Source organism: Scyliorhinus canicula, chromosome 2, assembly GCF_902713615.1.
Source record: "Scyliorhinus canicula chromosome 2, sScyCan1.1, whole genome shotgun sequence".
Taxonomy (NCBI): Eukaryota; Metazoa; Chordata; class Chondrichthyes; order Carcharhiniformes; family Scyliorhinidae; genus Scyliorhinus; species Scyliorhinus canicula.
In genome coordinates this window covers 150,020,883-150,042,718 of record NC_052147.1, presented here as the reverse complement: position 1 = coordinate 150,042,718, position 21,836 = coordinate 150,020,883, and the positions used below count along the sequence as shown (strand labels likewise).

At 51.2% G+C, this 21,836-nt stretch overlaps 1 protein-coding gene across 1 annotated transcript in view; it reads left to right on the top strand.

Annotated features, from left to right (window-relative positions):
* Window positions 1-21,836, top strand: part of LOC119962279 (cyclic nucleotide-binding domain-containing protein 2-like) — a 150,239-nt gene that overhangs the window by 87,604 nt on the left and 40,799 nt on the right. The window contains exons 10-11 of the mRNA XM_038790267.1: window positions 10,964-11,210; window positions 19,611-19,734. Coding sequence (XP_038646195.1) covers window positions 10,964-11,210; window positions 19,611-19,734 — 371 coding nt within the window. The remainder of the gene's footprint in view (window positions 1-10,963; window positions 11,211-19,610; window positions 19,735-21,836) is intronic.

The following is a 21,836-nucleotide window of genomic DNA, read 5'->3' as shown; positions in this document are numbered from 1 at the left end:
CCGATGCCGCAACCCACCCCCCCGATGCCGCAACCCACCCCCCCCGATGCCGCAACCCCCCCCGATGCCGCAAACCCCCCCCCGATGCCGCAACCCACCCCCCGATGCCGCAACCCACCCCCCCCGATGCCGCAACCCACCCCCCCCGATGCCGCAACCCCCCCCGATGCCGCAAACCCCCCCCATGCCGCAACCCACCCCCCCCATGCCGCAACCCACCCCCCACCCCCATCCATCCTCCCCAATCTACCAGCACTAAAGTAATTGATTGATCTCTCTCTCTTAACAAACACCTCCCCCCCCAATCTACCGGCACTCGAGGTAAGTGATTGATCTCTCTATTCCCAACACCCCCAACCCACTACCCCCCCCACCCTACCCCATATCCCCTACCTCCCCACCCCTCTCTCCCCCCTACCTCCTCCCCCCCTCTCCCCCCTACCTCCTCCCCATCCCCTATCCCCCCACCGCCCCCCCACCGCTCCCCACCGCGCTCCAATGCCTCCAATGCCTCCTCTACCGTGCCCCCCACCGCTCCCCACCGCGCTCCAATGCCTCCAATGCCTCCTCTACCGCGCCCCCCACCGCTCTCCAATGCCTCCTCTACCGTGCACCCCACCGCTCCCCACCCCGCTCCAATGCCTCCAATGCCTCCTCTACCGTGCCCCCCACCGCTCCCCTCACCGCCCCCCCCACCGCTCCCCCCACCGCTCCCCACCGCGCTCCAATGCCTCCAATGCCCCCCCCCACCCGCCCCCCCCCCACCGCTCCCCCCACCGCGCTCCAATGCCGCTACCCACCCCACGCGCATTCGCCCCCCGTCACTGAACGGCGTCAACCATCATCAATGGTTGACGCCGTTTTAAAGCAACTTTGATTTTCGCCGACGTGACCCGTGGCCACGTCGGTGGGACTTCGGCCCATCCGGGCCAGAGATTTGTGGACACTAAAAAAAAATGAAATCCCGCCGGCGCCAGCTGTTTTCAGAGGCTGCCGGCGGGATTTGCACAACGCCGGTTTTTGGCCGGTGGGAGATATAAAAACCCTGCGGGAGCGGGAATAACGCCGCTGCCGGCCGATTCTCCGACCCTGCGTGGGGTCGGAGAATCCCGCCCCAGGTGTCTAACCTTTGAGCTTCGATGAGAGTTTCTGCCTCGACTGGATTCTTGTCTGTTGTGTAAATTACTGGATCAGCTTCCCTGTGACCACCAATGGAGCCTGGTTGTCAGAGGCTGGATCAACCATTCACCTTTCACCTCCGGTGTCTGGGATAGAATCCATCAGGGACCATGGCTAATAAGGGTTAAATTATGAGAACAGGTTGCATAGACTATCTTGCATTCCCTCGAGTTTAAAACATTTATGGATGATCAAACGGAGATATTTAAGACAACAGAAAGGATTTGATGATGTAGCTGGAGAGGAACAATTTCCTATGGGGGAAGAGTCCAGGTTAAGAGACCATTGGGTGGGCCAATAAGATGCAGACCAACCATGATCAACTTAAACAGACTGAAGGGGCTGAGTGGCCTCCCCCTGTTCTTATGTAGAATGGTGCAAGATTTTACTCATTGAGGTTAATCTCTTCTTTTTTTTTTTAATAAACAATTTTATTGAGGTAGTTTTTGGCTTTATAAACAGTTACAGACATCATCAGAAAGGAAGCAAAAAAGGCAAAAATGTGCAAACATCCACGTACTTTCAATACTTCCATCGTAACATATTGCACAAGCCCGCTCCCCTCCCACCCGTACTACCCGCCATATTTTCCCTCCTACTCTACTCTACCCCCCCCCCCCCCCCCCCCCCCCCCCACCCCCCTGCTGACGCTCACTCTCCCGCAAAGAAGTCAATAAATGGTTGCCACCTCCGGGTGAACCCCTGCACAGATCCCCTCAAGACGAACTTAATTTTTTCCATCCCCAGGAAACTTGACATGTCCGCAAGCCACCACTCAGTCTTCGGGGGCTTTGAGTCCCTCCACGCCAATAATATTCGTCGCCGGGCTATCAGGGAAGCAAAGGCCAGCACATCGGCCGCTTTCTCCCCCTGGACGCCCGGGTCTTCCGAAACCCCAAAAATTGCCACCCCTGGACTCATCACCACCCTTGTTTTTAGCACCTGGGACATGACCCCCGCAAATCCCTCCCAGTACCCCCTCAGCTCAGGGCATGCCCAAAACATGTGCACATGGTTCGCTGGTCCTCCCGCGCACCTAGCGCATTTGTCCTCTATCCCGAAAAATTTGCTCATCCGAGCCACCGTCATATGGGCCCGGTGAACGACCTTAAATTGGATCAGCCCGAGCCTTGCACATGTCGCGGTCGAGTTTACCCTACTCAGGGCCTCTGCCCACAGCCCATCCTCCATTTCCCCGCCTAGCTCCTCCTCCCATTTAAGTTTCAGTTCCTCTGTCTGGGACCCTTCCTCCCTCATGAGCACCTTATAAATACCCGAGACTCTACCCTCCCCTTCGTCCCTCCCAGAGACTATTCTGTCTAGGATCCCCATTGGCGGGAGGCGCGGGAAAGATGGGACCTGTCTACGAACAAAGTCCCGCAGCTGTAGGTATCTAAAATCATTTCCCCCTACCAACCCAAATTTCTCCTCCAAGCTCCTCAAACTCGCGAAGCTCCCTTCCAGGAACATATCACCCACCCTTCCCGCCCCTGCTCGCCGCCATACTCGGAACCCCCCATCCATACTGCCGGGGGCAAACCGATGGTTGTCGCAGATTGGCGCCCAGACAGACGCCCCCATCTCCCCCACATGCCTCCTCCACTGGCCCCATATCCGCAGGGTCGCCACCACTACGGGCTGGTGGTGTACTTGGCCGGCGGCAGCGGTAGAGGAGCCGTGACCAGGGCTTCCAAACTGGAGCCCCTGCACGAAGCCGCCTCCACTCGCTCCCAAATAGACCCCGTACCCACCATCCACTTCCTTATCATAGCGATGTTGGCCGCCCAGTAATAATTGACCAGACTCGGCAACGCCAGACCCCCCTCGCTGCGGTTCCTCTCCAACATTGCCTTCTTCACCCGCGGAGACTTTCCCGCCCAGACAAAGCTCATGATCAGCCCGTTAACTCTTTTGAAGAAGGACTGTGGGATAAAGATCGGGAGGCACTGAAAAATAAACAAAAATCGAGAGAGGATTGTCATCTTTACAGTCTGCACCCTCCCTGCCAGCGACAGCGGGAGTGCATCCCATCTCCGAAACTCTCCCTTCATTTGCTCCACCACCCTGGCCAAATTTAACTTATGCAGCCTGCCCCAGTCTCGTGCCACCTGGATTCCCAAATACCGGAAATTTTCCTCAACTAACCTAAACGGTAGCCCTCTCAATCTGTTCTCCTGGCCCCTTGCCTGTACCACAAACATTTCACTCTTGACCGTATTTAATTTGTATCCTGAGAACTGGCCGAACTCCCTCAGCATTCCCAGTATAGTTCCCATCCCGGCCACTGGGTCCGACACGTACAGGAGCAGGTCGTCTGCATAAAGAGAAACCCTATGTTCAACCCCGCCCCTCACCATCCCCTTCCAACCCTCTGCGGCTCTCAGCGCAATCGCCAGCGGCTCTATGGCCAGCGCAAACAGCAGCGGGGAGAGCGGGCAGCCCTGCCTGGTCCCTCGGTACAACCTAAAGTACTCCGACACTTCTCTGTTGGTCCTGACGCTGGCCCTCGGGGCCTGATATAATAATTTGATCCAATCCACCAATCCCTCCCCGAACCCAAACCGTCCGAGCACCTCCCATAGATATTCCCACTCCACCCGGTCAAAGGCCTTCTCGGCGTCCATAGCCACCACTACCTCCACCTCTCTACCCGCCGGGGGCATCATTATCACATTAAGCAATCTCCTCAGATTGGCCGCCAGCTGCCTACCTTTCACGAACCCCGTTTGATCCTCCCCAATCACCTCCGGTACACAGTCCTCCATTCTACCCGCCAGTACCTTTGCCAGGAGCTTGGCATCTACATTAATCAGGGAGATTGGCCTATAGGACCCGCACACCTCCGGGTCTTTACCCCGCTTTAATATCAGAGATATGGTGGCTTGTGACATTGTCGGCGGCAGGGTCCCTCTGTCCCTTGCCTCATTGAAAACCCTCGCCAAGACCGGGCCCACCAGCTCAGAGAACTTCCTATAAAACTCTACTGGGTATCCATCCGGCCCCGGGGACTTCCCCGACTGCATGGCCTTTAGGCCCCCCAATACCTCCTCTACTCTAATCGGGGCCCCCAGCTCTTCCACTCGCCCCCCCCCCAACTGTTGGGAATGTTAACCCATCCAGAAACCTTTTCATCCCCTCCGGTTCTTCTGGCGGCTCCGAAGTATACAGCTTACGATAGAAGTCCCGGAATACCCTATTCAATTCTGCCGGATCCTCCACTTTGTGCCCCCCCTCGTCCCTCACTCTACCTATTTCCCTGGCCGCCTCCCTCCTCCTAAGTTGCTGCGCTAACAGTCTGCTAGCCTTTTCCCCATACTCGTACACCACTCCCCTCGCCTTCCTAAGCTGTTCCACGGCCCTGCTCGTGGATAGTGCCCCCAGTTCCGCCTGTAGCCTCTGCCTTTCCCTGAGTAAAACCTCCCCCGGGGACTCCGCGTGCTCTTCATCTATCCGGCCCATTTCCCTGACCAATCTATCCATCTCTGCCCGGTCTGCCTTGGCTCTATGGGCCCCAATTGAAATCAGCTCCCCCCGCACTACTGCCTTTAGCGCCTCCCACACGGTCGCCGCTGAGACCTCCCCAGTGTCATTCACCTGCAGGTAATTTTTTATACATTTCCGAAGCCTCTCGCAGATCCCCTCCTCCGACAGCAGTCCCACATCTAGCCTCCATTGCGGGCGTTGATAACTCGCTCCCCCGAACTGCAGGTCCACCCAATGCGGGGCATGGTCTGAAATAGTAATTGCTGAGTATTCCTTGTTCTTTACCTCCCCCCTACAGTCCCTGCTTAGCACAAAGAAATCTATCCTGGAATATACTTTGTGGACGTGCGAGTAGAACGAGTAGCCCCTTCCTGTTGGCTGTCCCTCCCTCCAGGGGTCCACTGCCCCCATTTGCTCCATAAACCCTTTCAGCTCCCTTGCCATTGCTGAGAGTCTACCCGTTCTGGGACACGACCGATCCAAAGTCGGGTCAAGGACCATGTTAAAGTCCCCTCCCATTATTAGCCTGCGAGAATCCAAGTCCGGGATCTTCCCCAGCACTCTTTTAATGAAGTCCACGTCATCCCAGTTCGGGGCATATATATTCACCAGCACCACTCTTCTCCCCTCCAGCCTGCCCCGTACCATCAGGTATCTGCCCCCCCCTGTCTGCGGATATGCCCTCTGCCTCAAATTGCACACGCTTGTTGATCATGATTGCCACCCCTCTGGACTTCGAGTCCAAGTCCGAGTGGAAGACCTGGCTAATCCAGCCCTTCCTTAGCCTGGTCTGGTCTGACACTTTCAGATGTGTCTCCTGCAACATAATTACGTCCGCCCTCAAGGCCCGCAAGTGCGCGAACACCCGCGCCCTCTTAACCGGCCCATTCAGTCCCTTGACGTTCCAGGTGATCGGCCTGGTCGGGGGGCACATCCCACCCCCCCCACCCCGCCGGTCAGCCATAGCCTTTCTCGGGCCAGCCCCTGACCCGTGCGTCGCGCCCTTCCTGGCCCGCCCTATAGCTGCCTCCACCCTCGACCTCCTTTCCAGTGCCTATTTCAAGTCCCTCTCCCGTCAGCAGAACAACCCCCCCCTCCCCTAACCCCATCCCCCGATACCCCCACCCCTGCCATCTACTGGCTGTAGCTTTCCCCCCCATCTGACTTCCTTGACTAGCCAATCTGCTAGCCCGGTGACTCAACACTCCGGCGCCTTCCTGTCCCATTCCCCTTGTTTCCCCGCCCTCCTCCCCACCCACTGGGGCAAGCCGGCTCCAGTGTCTTCCGCGAGCTGCACAAAAAGCCCAAACCGAAAAGAAAAAAAAAAAGGGAAAAAACATAGAAAAAAGAGAAAAAGCACATAAATGTCCATGAACAAAGGAAAGAGTCTCAAATGTTCCGCTTGGCCCCATTGGCCCAGCAAACCGTTGAGCAGCAGTCCAGGCACATTCGGCGTTCCTCCCCACAGAAATCCTCGGGCCCTAATTCGCGTCCTTGGGGCCTCCTTTCGAGACCAGCCCCAGGTCCCTCACAAAATCCATCGCTTCTTCGGGCTCGGAAAAATAGTGGTGTTGACCCTGGTGCGTGACCCATAGCCGAGCTGGGAACAGCAGACCAAACTTCACGTGCTTCTTGAACAGCACCTCCTTGACATTCTTAAAGGCTGCTCGCCGCCGAGCCACCTCCTGGCTTAGGTCCTGATAGATGCGGAGCACACTGTTATTCCACGTGCTGCTCCTGGCGCTCTTTGCCCACTGCAGCACCCGCTCCTTGTCCACGAACCTGTGGAACCTAATCACCATCGGGCGGGGGGGTCCGCCCAGCCGCCCCTGTCTTGCCTGCACCCTGTGTGCCCCCTCCAGCTCCAGCGGTCGCGAAAAGGCTTCGGCCCCCATCAGCTGCTCCAGCAGGTCTGCTACAAACGCTGCAGCATCAGCTCCCTCCGCCCCCTCCGGGAGGCCGACCATCCTCAGATTGTTCCTGCGGACTCTATTCTCCAGCTCCTCCACTCTGTCCAGCAGTCTTCTCTGCCGCTCTTTCAGGCCGTCCACTTCTAGCGCTGCAACCGTTTGCGCATCCGCCTGCTCCTCCACCGCTTCTCCCAGCTCCTTAACTTTAACATCCTGGGCGTCCAGCCTCTGGTTCAGCTGATCCACCGCTTTCTGGATTGGGTCCAAGCTGTCCCGCTTCAGCGCTTCAAAACTGGACTTCATTACCTGGAGCATGTTATCCAGCGCCAGCTGGATTGCTGAGTCCGGGTTCCGTGTGTCCGCCATCTTAGGTCCCAGGTAATTTTCTTCCGGTCCTTGTCTCTGTCCCTTTTTCTCCTTCTTCTTCTGCTTTCTGGAATCCCGCTGTTCCATATGCCGCAGCCCGCTCCTCAGCGCCTCCGCTGCCGCTTTCCTTCGCCCAGCTCCTTCAATTTTACCTCTTGGGCATCTGAAGTGGGTCCAAGCTGTCCCTCCTCAGCAACTCCACACTTTTTCTTTTTCCCTTTGTCCTGGAGGAAGGAAGGTCCGTGGGTCCGCCATCTTACCCTGCAGGTCAGCTTCCTCCTTCTCTCTCTCTCTCCTTCTTCCTCACCTGCTGGCCTCCCACACTTACATCATCTGCAGCCCGCTCTCCTCCTCTGTTCCAGGCAGCCTTTCTGCCGCCTCCGTAGTCCCGCTATCGCGGGGAAACAGCTGTTCCAGCCGGCCGGAGTGAGAGCCCACCGAATGTGCGGCTCACTCGGACATCGCCGCCACCGGAAGTCAATCTCTTCTTTTTTTAACAAACAATTTTATTGAGGTATTTTAGGCATGTAGAAAAGTGACATTGTACAGTACAAAAAAAAAGAAGTCAAGACACAAATTAAACATAGTGCAAACCACGGCTCTGTTCACGCACGGACCTGCCTCAATATCCTCCTACTCTACTCTACCCTAGCCCCTCCCCCGCTGACGCTTACTCCTCTGCGAAGAAGTCAATAAATGGCTGCCACCTTCGGGCGAACCCTGATAGCGAACCTCTCAAGGTGAACTTAACTTTCTCTAGGCCAAGAAAGCTTGCCATGTCCGATAGCCATACCTCAGCCCTCGGGGGCTTTTGAGTCCCTCCATGCTGACAATATTCGCCGCCGGGCTACCAGGGAAGCAAAGGCCAGAACATCGGCCTCCCTGTCTTCCTGGACTCCCGGGTCCTCCTAAACCCCAAAGATTTCCACCTCCGGGCTCATTACCACCCCAGTTTTCAATACCCGGGACATGACATCTGCGAATCCCTGCCAATACTCCCTGAGTTTAGGGCCCGACCAGAACATGTGTACATAGTTAGCCGGCCCTCTGGTGCATCAAGCACACTTGTCCTCCAGCCCGAAGAATCTGCTCATCCGGGCCCCCGTCATGTGGGCCCGGTGCACGAACTTAAACTGGATCAGGCTGAGCCTGGCGCATGTTGCGGTCATGTTTACTCTGCTCAGGGCTGCTGCCCAAATACCGTCCTCCAGCTCCCCTCCGAGCTCCTCCTCCCACTTCAAGTCCTCGGTCTGCGTATCCTCAGCTCCCATTACTTCCTTATAGATGTCTGAGACTCTACCCTCTCCCACCTCTCCCCTAGACACTACCCTGTCCTGCCTCCCCTTTGGCGGGAGACGTGGGAAGGACGGCACTAGTCTGCGTACAAAATCCCGCACCTGTAAGTATCTAAAGTCGTTCCCTCTTGCCAGCCCAAACTTCTCCTCCAGCGCCCTCATGCTCGGAAAGCTCCCTTCCAGGAACAGATCCCCCATCCTCATAATCCCTGCCCTCCTCCACAGTCAATATCCATCGTCCATGTTCCCCGGGGCAAATCGGTGGTTGCCGCAGATTGGGGTCCACACCGGTGCTCTTACCTTCCCTATATGCCTCCTCTACTGGCCCCAGATCCGAAGAGCCGCCACCACTATCGGGCTGGTGGAGTACTGTGCCGGCGGAAGCGGCAGAGGCACCGTGACCAGGGCTGCTAAGCTAGTGCCCCTGCACGAAGCAGCCTCCATCCTCTCCCAAACCGACCTCGCACCCACCATAGATTTCCTTATCATCGCTATGTTGGCCGCCCAGTAATAGTTGTTGAATTTCTGCAACGCCAGCCCCACTTCTTCGCTGTTCCTTTCAAGCATCACCCTCTTCACCCGCGGGGACTTCCCTGCCCATACAAATCCCAGAATAATTTTATTCAGCCTCTTAAAGAAGGACCACTGGATAAAGATGGGGAGACACTGAAAAACAAACAAGAACTGCGGGAGAATCATCACCTTAACAGTCTGCACCCTCCCCGCCAATGACAGTGGGAGCTCATCCCACCTCCGGACCTCCTCCCTCACTCGTTCCACAATCGGGACAGGTTGAGCTTATGCAACTTGCCCCAGTCCCGTGCCACCTGAATCCCCAAATATCGGAAACTCTCCCCCACTAGCCTGAACGTCAACCCCTTCAGCCTACTCTCCTGCCCCCTCGCCTAAATTACAAACAAAGCGCTCTTAGCCATGTTCAATTTATATCCTGAGAACCGGCCAAATTCCCTCAGGATTTCCATAATACCGTCCATCCCCACCATTGGGTCCGATATATATAACAGCAGATCATCTGCGTATAACGAGACTATGTTCCATTGCCCCCCCCGGTCCAGTCCTTTCCAGCCCCTAGAAGCTCTCCGTGCAATTGCCAGCGGCTCTATGGCCAGCGCAAACAGCAGAGGGGAGAGAGGTCAGCCCTGTCTTGTCCCACGGTGCAGTCTAAAGTAGTCCGATGTCGTCCTGTTCGTCCTTACACTCGCCTAACCCAGTCGATGAACCCCGCCCCAAACCCGAACCGTCCTAGTACCTCCCACAGATAATCCCACTCGACCTGGTCAAAAGCCTTTTCAGCATCCATGGCTACCACTATCTCTACCTCCCTACTTTCCGGGGGCATCATAATCATGTTGAGCAGCCTTCTTAGGTTGGCTACCAGCTGCCTCCTCTCTACAAACCCGGTTTGGTCCTCCACAATTGCATCCGGTACACAATCCTCAATTCTGGTCGCCAGATGCCTCTTGGGAAGGTCAGTCCGTCCAGGAATCGCCTCATCCCCCGGGGGGTTCCGAAGTGTACAGCTTCCTATAAAAGTCCCTAAAGACCTTGTTCAGCCCTGCCGGGTCACCCACTAGATTACCCTCCCCATCCACTACCCTCCCTATTTTCCTCGCCGCTTCCCTCTTTCTTAGTTGTTGCGCAAGCATTCTACTTGCCTTCTCCCCATGCTCATAAATTGCGCCTTTTACCTTTCTAAGCTGCTCTACAGACTTGCCTGTAGTCAGCACCCCAAATTCGGCCTGCAGCCTCTGTCGTTTCCTGAGTAACTCTGGCTTCGGGGATTCTGCGTAACTCCTGTCCGTCCGTCGAATTTCCTTAATCAGTCGGTCTGTCTCTGCCCTGTCTCCTGTCCCTGTATGCCTGGATTGAAATCAGCTCCCCTCTCATCACTGCCTTCAGTTCCTCCCAGAGCACCGCTGCCAAGACTTCTCCAGTATCGTTATTGAGATTAATCCCTGATTCTCACGGGAATCTCTCCTTTTGTAGGTGGGATGTTGAGTTGAACGGTGGGGTGTGGGGAGTCGGGAGGGGGGTTTAGCAATGTTGTTTCGCAGCGCCAGGGACCCGGGTTTGATTCCCGGCTTGGGTCACTGTCTGTGCGGAGTCTGCACATTCTCCCCGTGTCCACATGGGTTTACTCCGGGTGCTCTGGGTTCCTCCCACAAGTCCCGAAAGACGTGCTGTTAGATGAATTAGACATCCTGAATTCTCCCTCCGTGTACCCGAACAGGCGTCAGAATGTGGCGACTAGGGGCTTTTCGCAGTAACTTCAATGCAGTGTTAATGTAAACCGACTTGTGACAATAATGAAGATTATTATATTAAGCTGATGCTATATGGCGGCCATGTGAGCCTTTGTTCGTAGCTTGTATGGCAGACCCAGCTTCCAGCAGTATGTCACCCAGCTCACTTGCGATGGCCGATTCTCTGGCATGGGCTGCTTGCTCTGGGAAGCAGAAGCTGTCATCAGAAAAAACTCCAGTCTGCCGCGAGGACCCTGCCTGGACAGATGGCTCATTGTGTTTGGGCATTGTTGGGCTGACTCGCCCTCACGGGCACACATATTTTCTGTTGCCAGTCACTCGGGAAAGTTTTCAAAGGGAACTGCTGAAGTAGCTGAAAGTTCAAGGTCACCTCGCTGCGGAACAAAGTCTCTTCAAGTTGCAATGACTGTTGCGATTTATATTCCTTTTTTTTTTAAATTGACAGAAAGCTTCCAACTTGACAGGCGATTGTTCTCCTCAGCCAGTAGAACAGCATCGAGCCACCATGAATTGGATGCCACAGCGAAAAACAAAGCAAAGCCATTGCACAAGTCCACGTCCCAAACCCGTCATGGACTCTCAACCAGTGCAAATATTTCCACTACTAATATCCCAATCATCCTGTCTGGAAAACCATCCAAACAATTGATGAAGACGAGGAGCGATATGCAGAAACTCCTTAGTCCAAACAGGTATATGAGCTATACAACTTCTGCCTACCTTGCGATAGTTTTAAAGATACATCTGATACATTGTGTTTATGTAGCACTGTTAACGCAGTAAACCCTCACATGAGGGCTATCAAATTAAATGTCGACACCCACTCAGGTAAGGAGAAATTGGGAGGAGCTTTCACAAAGAGGTTACTTCTAATGAACATCCTGAAGGAGTGAGAATTCCTAAACTTCAGTCCGGATGCAAGTATCGGTCGAACACCAGATAACTTCAATGATTCTTTTATTCACCGCGGGGCTACACAAGTGTAACTCCGAGTTACAGCAAGTGAAGGCAATTTTCTTTCAGTTACAGTTAATTATATTATCTACTTGTACAAACCCCCTCAAACCCCTCCTTCATATATTTTCTTCTTTGTTTCAATATTCACACAGTTAGTTCATTAACTACATAGCATAGCAATTTTTATCATCAGAAGGAGTAACTCATCGCCCAGCTGCGTTTCTTTCCCACAGACAGTCACAGCCTTATCGCGATAAGGCCATACCAAGCCGAACACAGAAGCAATTCCTCTCACAAGGCACAGACACATATTACACAAACCTTGACATTCCATTTCCCATCAAGCTCTGATTCTAACTTGACATTCCATTTCCTATCAAGCTCTGATTCTAACTTGAGCCAAACTCTCATTCCCCCCTTTTATCATTTTATGATAATTTCTAATCCATAGCCACTTGCCTCAGTCTTTCCCATTCTATCTGCACTTCTATCATTTTCCTAAGTTCCTCTGCATCTTCTTTCTCTTCCACTAGGCTCACTTCATTTTGCTGTATTAACTGTTGGGGAATTACTGTTGCACTGACACTTTTACAGAAGCATTTCATTAGGAAGCTAAGCATGATTATTATAAGTATTACCACTCCCAGGATCATTAATCCATGCAACAGGTAAGACCCCCATGATCCGCCCAGATACATGTTTACATGTAATTCCCTTTTCTGCCTTTCGTTTACGTTACGCGTTGTCCTTTGAAGGGTTGATGTTTGATCCCTTTCACTTTCCTGCCTATAAGAGTTGTTCTTCACTAACACATCTCTCCCTTATACTTTCGTCCTGGCGGTACAGTTTTATGCCTGTTTTTGCAATTATAGTCCCAACTACATCCAATCCGATGGCAGGGCAATCTTCCTTTAGTTCTTCCATCAAGGAGCAGGGTTTGGTGCGGTCATCGCACATAGGCCGAACATTCGTCCACCGGGGTCACATTCCAGGATCCTCCTTCCTCAGGGTCGTTGTTGATGCAGCGTAAAGTGTCGTCCCGACACAGGTGATGGATTTGTTTTCCGCTGTCTCCACAGGTTCTTTGCTTGGCCTCCCCACTTGTCTCCAAGAGTCCCAGTAGGACTACGGTGATAAGTAGGTACTTCATCCTACAGGCTGGGTGGAACTGTAACCTAGGGCTTGGAAACAAAAAAGGTTACTTTTCATTTCACTTCAAGGCCGTACAATGATGGATGTGGATCCAGGCATTTTTCCCTTCCACCTTTACTGCCGTTGGGGTGGTAAGTAGGACTTGGTAAGGTCCCTCCCAACGAGGTTCCAGTCCTTTCCTAATCCAATTGCGAATCAGGACATACTCTCCCGGATTAATAGTGACAGAACTGGACAAGGGAGGTATTTCCTCATAAGCAGCTCGCACCCGTGAATGGAGGCCTTTCAATACCTTAGTTAAGGTTATCACATAGTTGGCCATTTCATTGTCATGTGGTGCAATTGGACGTCCTTGGGGTTTTCTTGATCCCAGGGAGTGCGAAAGTGTCTGCCATATAGAATTTTGGCAGGACTCAGTCGTGTCTTTCCGGCCGGGGTTGCACGTATCTGGAAGAGGGCAATGGGCAATAATATGAGCCAAGTGGCTCCAGTCTCTAGTCTCTGCCTGTAGTTTTGCCAGTTTCGTTTTTAATGTCTGATTAGTTCTTTCTACCATTCCCGCTGCCTGGGGTTGGTATGCACAATGTAATTGTTGTTTTATTCCCAGCTGAGTACAAAATTCCTTATTGATCTGTCCCACAAACTGAGGTCCATTATCAGAGCTTAATCGATGTGGAATCCCAAATCTAAGAACAATTTCTCACATCAAAACTTTTACTACCGTGGAAGCTTTGTTATCTACAGTGGGGTAAGCTTCTATCCACTTACTAAATACATCAACAATAACCAATACATGTTTATAACATTGGCATCTTTCCAACTCAATGTAATCCATCTGGAGTGTCTCAAAGGGACCTTCCGGTAATGGGGTTTTACCCATTTCACAAGGTATTGCTTTTTATAACCTCTATTTGTTTGGGCAGCATCAGGGCCTGTAGCAAGTGAGAAACTAATGCCTTGTGTGAAATTTGTGTGCCGGCGGATGTCAAAAATCCTCTATTTTTCCATAATTGGCCAAAGTCATGCGTGACTCCAAAGGCATATCTAGAGTCTGTATAAATATTCACCCTTAAATCCTTTCCGAGGACACAGGCGCGAATTAGGGCAAATAACTCGGCTTGTTGGGCTGTGAACGGGGTTTCAAAGGCTGTTGCCTCAAATTAGTTTTTATTCTCATTTACATACAATCAATCAACTATATTCACGTCACACTTATTACATGCAGTCAATCAAGTTTCCAAGCATCCCTAATTATCACATATATGGTTAAAGTGGGTGTTGTCTTACCCATCCCTAACTTCATACAGAAGTCATTCAAAACTAACATAATGATATCCTGTCGACAGCTGTAGACCTTGAGCTTATCAAGGATACATTGCATGTCTTGCTCTGTGAAGCTGTTATCAGCGACTGTTGGGATACTGCCTGTACATACCTACTCTTGGGTTTCATAAGACAGTTTACAGGGAATGTGGCTTGTTCAGCCATTTTGTGTCATTAATATCTAAGTTGTTCTACCTTCGCATTCAACCTTTGCATGTCTAGTGACTTTACCAGAGAAGTTTCTGTCTTAAATCTGTCTTAAATCAAGTCACTACATTATTGATTATGCCTCTTCTAACCCTGTGTAGGTCGTCATGCCCTCAAAATCTAGTGGCACCCGTGTCATTGGCAGCCTGCTTCATAACAACCTTACTTAAAACACTGTACATATTTAATTCATATTATAAACATTACCGGAACGCGCGAGAAGCAGACACAAGTTGTTTACGCATCCGATGTCTTTCCCCGAATGTAGCTGTAGCCAAGCATTAAAATAAGCTATATCCTTGGTCCAGTCTCTGACTGCTGGGATGCATATCCCATCAATAAAATTATGTAAAGCCCCATAGTTCATATAGCTACGTGTATCCTGTGTACGTTGTGAAGTCAATGATGTTCAAGCGCCTTGAAGTGCTTGTAGTTGTTCTGAGAACTCAAGAGCCATCACAAGTCTCCACAGGTGCTGCTGTCATGCCAGCCTTTCCTGAATGTTTAACCTAAAAATTTAAAGGAAAAGTGGAAAAGTGTCCTGGTCGTCACCAGGTGTTAGATGTTGTCCGTATGAAACTTTTCCTGTATGGGCTGAACATTTGTGTTAAGCAGGGGTTAGTTGTCCTTATATATATATATATATATATATATGCCAAACCTTTCATATCCATTTTCCTAGTTATGTTGCATTTGCCTAGTTAATTAGCCAGTTTACAATAACTCAACTGTCTCAAATTCCTGAAGCTACTGCAAATATCGTGGCACTTATAGTTACTTGTAAAGTTCTGCACTGTATGTTCTATGTTCTAACACCAAAGATCCATTTTGCATGGGACAGAGTAGCTTAACTAATCTGAATATATCTGAAAATTCAAAACTTAAAATTTGTACGTTCCAATTGAAAATACATCTTCAGCTGTTTTGACTTTTTATTACTTTATCGGAATTACAAAGCCAGAGCTCAGAGTGTGGACAGGCAAACCCAGCACGGGAGTGTTGGATTGCTGCCAAGTTCCTCTTATCAGGTGTCTGAGAACAATGTGTCTTTTGGAATATAGATTTGCTTTCAATCAGAGTTGTGTGATTTTCCTTTTAAAAAAAACAGCTTCACACATTGTCTGAAGTTTTAATTTCCAAGCTAATTTTGAACAATTATTTTGAACTATCAAACACAATAAGTTATTGAATCTCTGACTGAACCAATTTTGCGCCATATCGTGGTTCTCTCTCAGACATCATATTATCACCACCCTACTTTTTTTGAACATGAAACATGACCATGGACATATTTTATTTACCCATCTGTCCTTTACACTTAATTCTGCAATCTCATAATTAAAACATCAGCGTTGTGAGACAGGTTAGTTTTACCCTACTGATGATTACAAAGTATTTGTGTCAGGGAAGTTTTAACCCTGAACTAACGAAACACCGGCTTGATCATATGTCATATGCATTGCAACTGTCATATGTATTTCAACTATCCTAACTTCCACTGAACACCATAAAACTAATATTTTCTTATTCTTACGTACGTGATTTTGCACCGTGATTAAAAGTCCTTGTGTATCAAAATTACCCTGGAAATGTCAATGATAGCCTTTGAAAAGAAAAAATTGTTAACTGTACTCAAACTATAATGTTTAAATCACAATGTCAGACGACACACCACAATAAGTTAGGTAAAAATCCTTCTGGAGCCTATTCTAAAATTCCAGATTATAAACCCATGGTTACTTTCTCAGAAGATAAATCGTAGCAAAGAGATATTAACATTCACAGACCAAGCATACACATTCTCACAGGTCGCAAATATCAGAGTAAAGAGACAGAAATTTCACAATAGCTCAATTAAAATACTGAACAAAATATTCCATTCTCCTTCGAAAACTTTATCTGTGTTATTCCATTTAAGTCAATTTCCACTGATTAATTTTAGAGGCATTAGCTATTCTTACCAAAGTGGTAAAAATACTCACATTTGGGGGCCCTATTTCCCCTACACGTCCGGAGACGATCTGTCGCTTACACCATCTGCTTCTGTCGATGCACCAGAGATTCCCGTACGGGCCACCAAATGAGAATTCCTAAACTTCAGTCCGGATGCAAGTATCAGTCGAACACCAGATAACTTCAATGATTCTTTTATTCACCGCGGGGCTACACAAGTGTAACTCCGAGTTACAGCAAGTGAAGGCAATTTTCTTTCAGTTACAGTTAATTATATACTTGTACAAAAACTAAGGGCAATTTATCATGGTCAATCCAGCTAACCTGCACATCTTTGGACTGAGGGAGGAAACCCACGCACACACGGGGAGGATGTGCAGACTCCGCACAGTGACCCAAGCTGGAATTGAACCTGGGACCCTGGAGCTGTGAAGCAATTGTGCTATCCACAATGCTACCGTGCTGCCCAAATGGGTCCGAGATGACAGGGGTGACAACTGCCAATCTGAAGTGAAGAAAACCAGGATGCTGTGGAGGCCAAAACTGTATGAGCACAGTGATGGAACCATCAATTCAGCGAACACGTGTAGTTGGATCTGAACAGAGGCTTTAATACACTTACAACAGAGCCAGCCTATTCGTCGTTGAATTCCAGATGAATTGGCAGGCTGGCTCTAAGGCACTGATCTTTATACATCGGTCCCAGGGGGAGGAGTCCTGGACAGAGCCAAGGAAGGAGCCCAGTACAAACTCTCGCGTACTCCCAGAGCGACTCCCCCTGGTGGTCGGATAGTGCAACTGCACTTACAATGGTGGATAGTGAACATATGTACATGGAGTTATATTGGCAACTATATACAGCATTGATCTTACAACGGGTAGATAACGAACATATATATATGGAGTGATATTGGCAACTATATATAGTGTGAATCACATTCACCACACACAAGAATTCTGGAGGCTTGTTTGGGGCTGGGGGAAGGGAGGAGGGAAAAGGGGGGCTGTGGTGGTGAGGCTGTGAAGGAATTTGAAAACGGTTGAGAATTTCTTAAAATGCAGGGAAACAGTGCTTGCACATGGGAGAGGGTTAACCAGTACAGGAGCAAGTCATGGAAATGTTAGGATTTCAGGGGCAGCCATTTAAATGAAAGTAAACCTCTCCTTGGCGCGCAACTGGGTCAGTTTTGCTTTAATTTCCACTCTCATTCTTTCTACACCTTGACTTCCATGGAACAGGAATTTGGATGACATCTATAATAATGATAATCTTTATTATTGTCACAAGTAGGCTTACATTAACACTGCAATTAAGTTACTGTGAAAAAACCCTAGTCGCCACATTCCGGCACCTGTTCGGGTACACAGAGGGAGAATTCAGAATGTCCAATTCACCTAACAGCATGTCTTTCGGGGCTTGTGGGAGGAAACCGGAGGAAACTCACACACTCACGGGGAGAACGTACAGACTCCACACAAACAGTGACCCAAGCCGGGAATCGAACCTGGGACCCTAGCACTGTGAAGCAACATGCCATTCCAATGATAGTAGAATGACCCATGTCACTCTTGACCCTGCTCCAAAAGTGCCCCCTTCGGTGATATGCAAATAGAAGCAAGTAGCTCAATTATGGAAACATCAAATAATAATTTACTTGCCATCCCTTTTGTCTTTCCCACATTATAACAGTGATGAACACTTCAAAATACTTCATTGACCATGAAGCACTTTGAGGTAGCCAGAGCTGGTGAATGGTGTTCACTCCTCAGAGCTGTGAACTGTAGCATTGGAATTTATTTTGCTCATCCCTCTGTAATCATCCCAATTCTCTTTGTCCAAATTTATTGTTTAATATTAGTGACCTGAAGGACATACTGCTCTAGGGAGGAGTGCGGTGCAGATTCTTCAGAATTATGTCTTGGCTGAAAGGGTTAAATTATGAAGACAGGTTTCATGTCGGTTTGAATGTAGGTTTATGGGGGGATGCAATCCAATCAGAGCCTAAGAAATAATAATCTCTATTGTCACAAGTAGGCTTACATTAACCCTGCAATGAGGTTTTACTGTGAAAAGCCCCTAGTCGCCACATTCCAGCGCCTGTTGGGGTACACAGAGGAAGAATTCAGAATGTCTAAATCACCTAAGAGCACGCCTTTCAGGACTTTTGGGAGGAAACCGGAGCACCCGGAGGAAACCCTCGCAAACACGGAGAGAACGTGCAGATTCCGCACGGACAGTGACCCAAGCAGGGAATCGAACCTGGGACCCTGGTGCTGTGAAGTCATAGTGCTAACCACTGTGCCACCGTACTGCCCTAGAATAATTTAGGGAATCAGTCGGATTGATGGCAGGTTTGAAGGGCCAAATGGCCTACTCCTGGGGTGGGATTCTCCCGCAATCGGCGGGGCAGGCCATACCGGCGCCAAAGAGTGGCGTGAACCACTCCGGCATCGGGTCGCCCGGAAGGTGTGGAATCCTCCGTACTTCCAGGGGCTAGGCTGGCGCAGGAGTCGGTGGCACCGTGCCAACTGGCGCCAAAGAGCCTCTGCCGGCTGGAGCGAGTTGGCGCATGTGCAGGAGCCTTACACAGGTCGGCACAGAGGGAAAGAGTGCCCACGGCAGAGGCCCATGCACAGATCGATGGGCCCCGATCGCGGGCCAGGCCATCGGGGGCTCCCCCTGGGCCAGATCCCCCCCATGTCCCCCTCCGAGGGCTCTGCAAGCCGCCCTCAAAGCCAGGTCCCGCCGGTATGGACCATGTCCATTTCACGGCGGCGAGACTGGCCGAAAACAGGTGGCCGCTCGGCCCATTGGGGCCCGGAGAATTGCCGGGGGGGGGGGCGCGCTACCAACGGACCCCGACCGGCACGGCACGATCCCCGCTCCCACCCAAAAACCGGCACCGGAGAATTCGGCAGCCGGTGTCGGAGCGGTTGGGCCGGATTCACGCCGCCCCCCAACGATTGTCCGACCCGACGAGGGGTCAGAGAATCCCGCCCCTGATTTTTGCAATCTTGTTGGAACTTGTTACCACACAAAGAGGTGAATAGAAAAAATATTTCCTCTGGTGGTGGGGTGGGGTGGAAACCAGAACCAAAGGGTTCAAATTACAGTCAGGTCAATCAGGAGTGAAATCCAGATATGTTTTTCCACATGAGCTGCTGAAATTTAGAACACACTCTGTGGACACAGGGCCATTTGAAATTTTCAAGACTTGAGTTTGGTAGATTTTGGTTAGGTGGGAGGAGAAGCAGAAAAGGCAAGTAAATAGAGTTAGTGCATAGATGAGGGAAGATCTAATTGAATGGCTTACTCAATGGGCTCTTCACATTCCCATGCTCCTGTTGTTATTAAATGTTATAACCATAGAATTCTTTTTTAGGGGAGAATGGTCGGAGCAAGTGGGCCAAAGGCTGAGAATTGCTATCAATCAATATGTAGATAATTGCGTTATAAATGTGCCAAGAATTCCTAATGAACATTTAGTTTTGTTCCACAGATCCGCAATTTTGGAGGAAGCTCGACTCTCATCACCTGATTCCTCAAAAAAATCAGCGATTCCCAAGGCCCTGGCTGTTGCTGTTTACATGAGGATAGATTCAATTCTACCAGGGGAAGTATTTGTAAGTTGTTACTCTTGGTGGTGCCACTTGAAAAATATCTTAGCTGGGCGATGATTTCAGATATCTGACAATGTAAAGGATGCAAGTTTGCAGCGTAGCTGTGTACAGTGTCACTGGATAAGATAACATTAACAGATGCTGAGTTACAATGAAATTTACAAGAATGTTGCCAGGGTTTGAAAATTGCAGCTATGAGGAGAGATTGGATAGGCTAGGGTTGTTTTCTTTAGAATAGAGGATGCTAAGGGATGGCTTAATTGAGGTATACAAAAGGTTGCAGGGTCTAGACAGGGGCCTCTTCTTTCTGCACCGTAACATTTCAATGGTCCTTCTATTTCCAGTTTTGGTTATTTCTCTGTGGTTGATGTCAAGCGGTTTTGATAATCCTATTTGTACACCACCCTCACCCCAGCTCCACACCCTCACTCCAGTCCCCAGTCCACACCCTCACCCCAGCCCCCCACTCCACACCCTCACCCCAGCCCCCCACCCCACCCCAGCCCCCCACTCCACCACCTCACCCCGGCTCCCCCGCTCCACACCCTCACTCCAGTCCACACCCTCACCCCAGCCCCCCACATCACCCCCTCACTCCAGCCCCCACACCACCCCACCCCAGCCCCCCCACTCCACACCCTCACCCCAGCCCCCCACACCACCCCACCCCAGCCCCCCCACTCCACACCCTCACTCCCGTCCGCCTGTCGATACATGCTGTCTTGTGTCTTACAGGACCTGCCGCTGGTCGTCCCGGGCCGTCTGGCGTACCACACCCACTGCCAGTGCCAGGTCCAGTGGCCCCCAGGGACGCAGGCCACGGCAGGGAGGGCATGCGCCACAGAAGCCCTGCCACCGACACAGAGACCCAGGACACGGACACCCAGGACACTGACACCCAGGACACTGACACACAGGGGACGAACACACAGCGGACGGACACATAGAGGACGGACAGACCAGACACTGACGCACAGCCGACGGTGATGTGACCATCAATTCACTCGGAACACGATTGGTTTTAATAGTCTTACAACTGAGCCTGCCTGCGACTGGAAGAACTGAGAGCAGGCACACAAGTGCAGCACTTTATACTTCCGGTAGTGGGAGGGGCCATGGGCGGAGCCAAGGGTGGAGCCCTGTACAAGCCCCTCATCTCCCCCTATGGGCAAAGCCGCGCAACGGCTCACAGACAGAGCCCACAAGGACATAATACTATGCAATACAGTACAGTGTGAATTACAATACAGTATGAATTCACCACATTCACCCCCTGTAAAAAAACAAATCCGGCGGGGGTGACGGGTCTACAAGTTTAGCCGGTCTGATGGCCGAGTCGTCCTTTGGGATCGGCGGAGCACCGGGGTTGCAGCCTCTTCAGGTGGCTGGGTGGTGACGATCGGTGTGGGTATGAGGGGGGACCCCGGGGGTGTTTCGGTCCGAGCTTCATTCCTGACCGGTGCGACGGGCGAAGGGGGGCGCAGGAAACCTATAGGTGCAGGGGCACAGAGCGTGGGCAAAGAACCTATAGGCGCGGGGGCGCAGGGCGTGGGGGGTTGGGTGGGGTGTAGTGTGAGGGGTATCTCGGCGGTGGTGATGGTGATGGTGGATCCTGCAGGCGCCAGGTCCCGGAGGGAAACGGTGTCCTGACGGCCGTCGGGGTATTCAATGAAGGCGTAGTGGGGGTTCGAGTGAAGCAGTAGCACTCTCTCTACTAGCAGGTCAGTTTTGTGTGCCCGGACGTGCTTCCGGAGGAGAACCGAGCCCGGTGTCCTCAACCAGGATGGGAGGGAACCCCCCATGGTAGTGCCCCTAGGGAAAACAAATAATCGTTCGTGAGGGGTCTGGTTGGTGGCGGTGCATAGGAGGGACCTAATTGCATGGAGCGCGTCAGGGAGGACCTCCTGCCAGTGGGAGGTCGGGAGATTCCTGGACCGTAGGGTCAGTAGGACGGTCTTCCAGACCGTCGTGTTCTCCCTTTCCACCTGCCCGTTCCCCCTGGGGTTGTAGCTGGTAGTCCTGCTCGAGGCAATGCCTTTGTCGAGCAGGTACTGACGCAGCTCGTCACTCATGAAGGACGAACCCCTGTCGCTGTGTACGTAGCT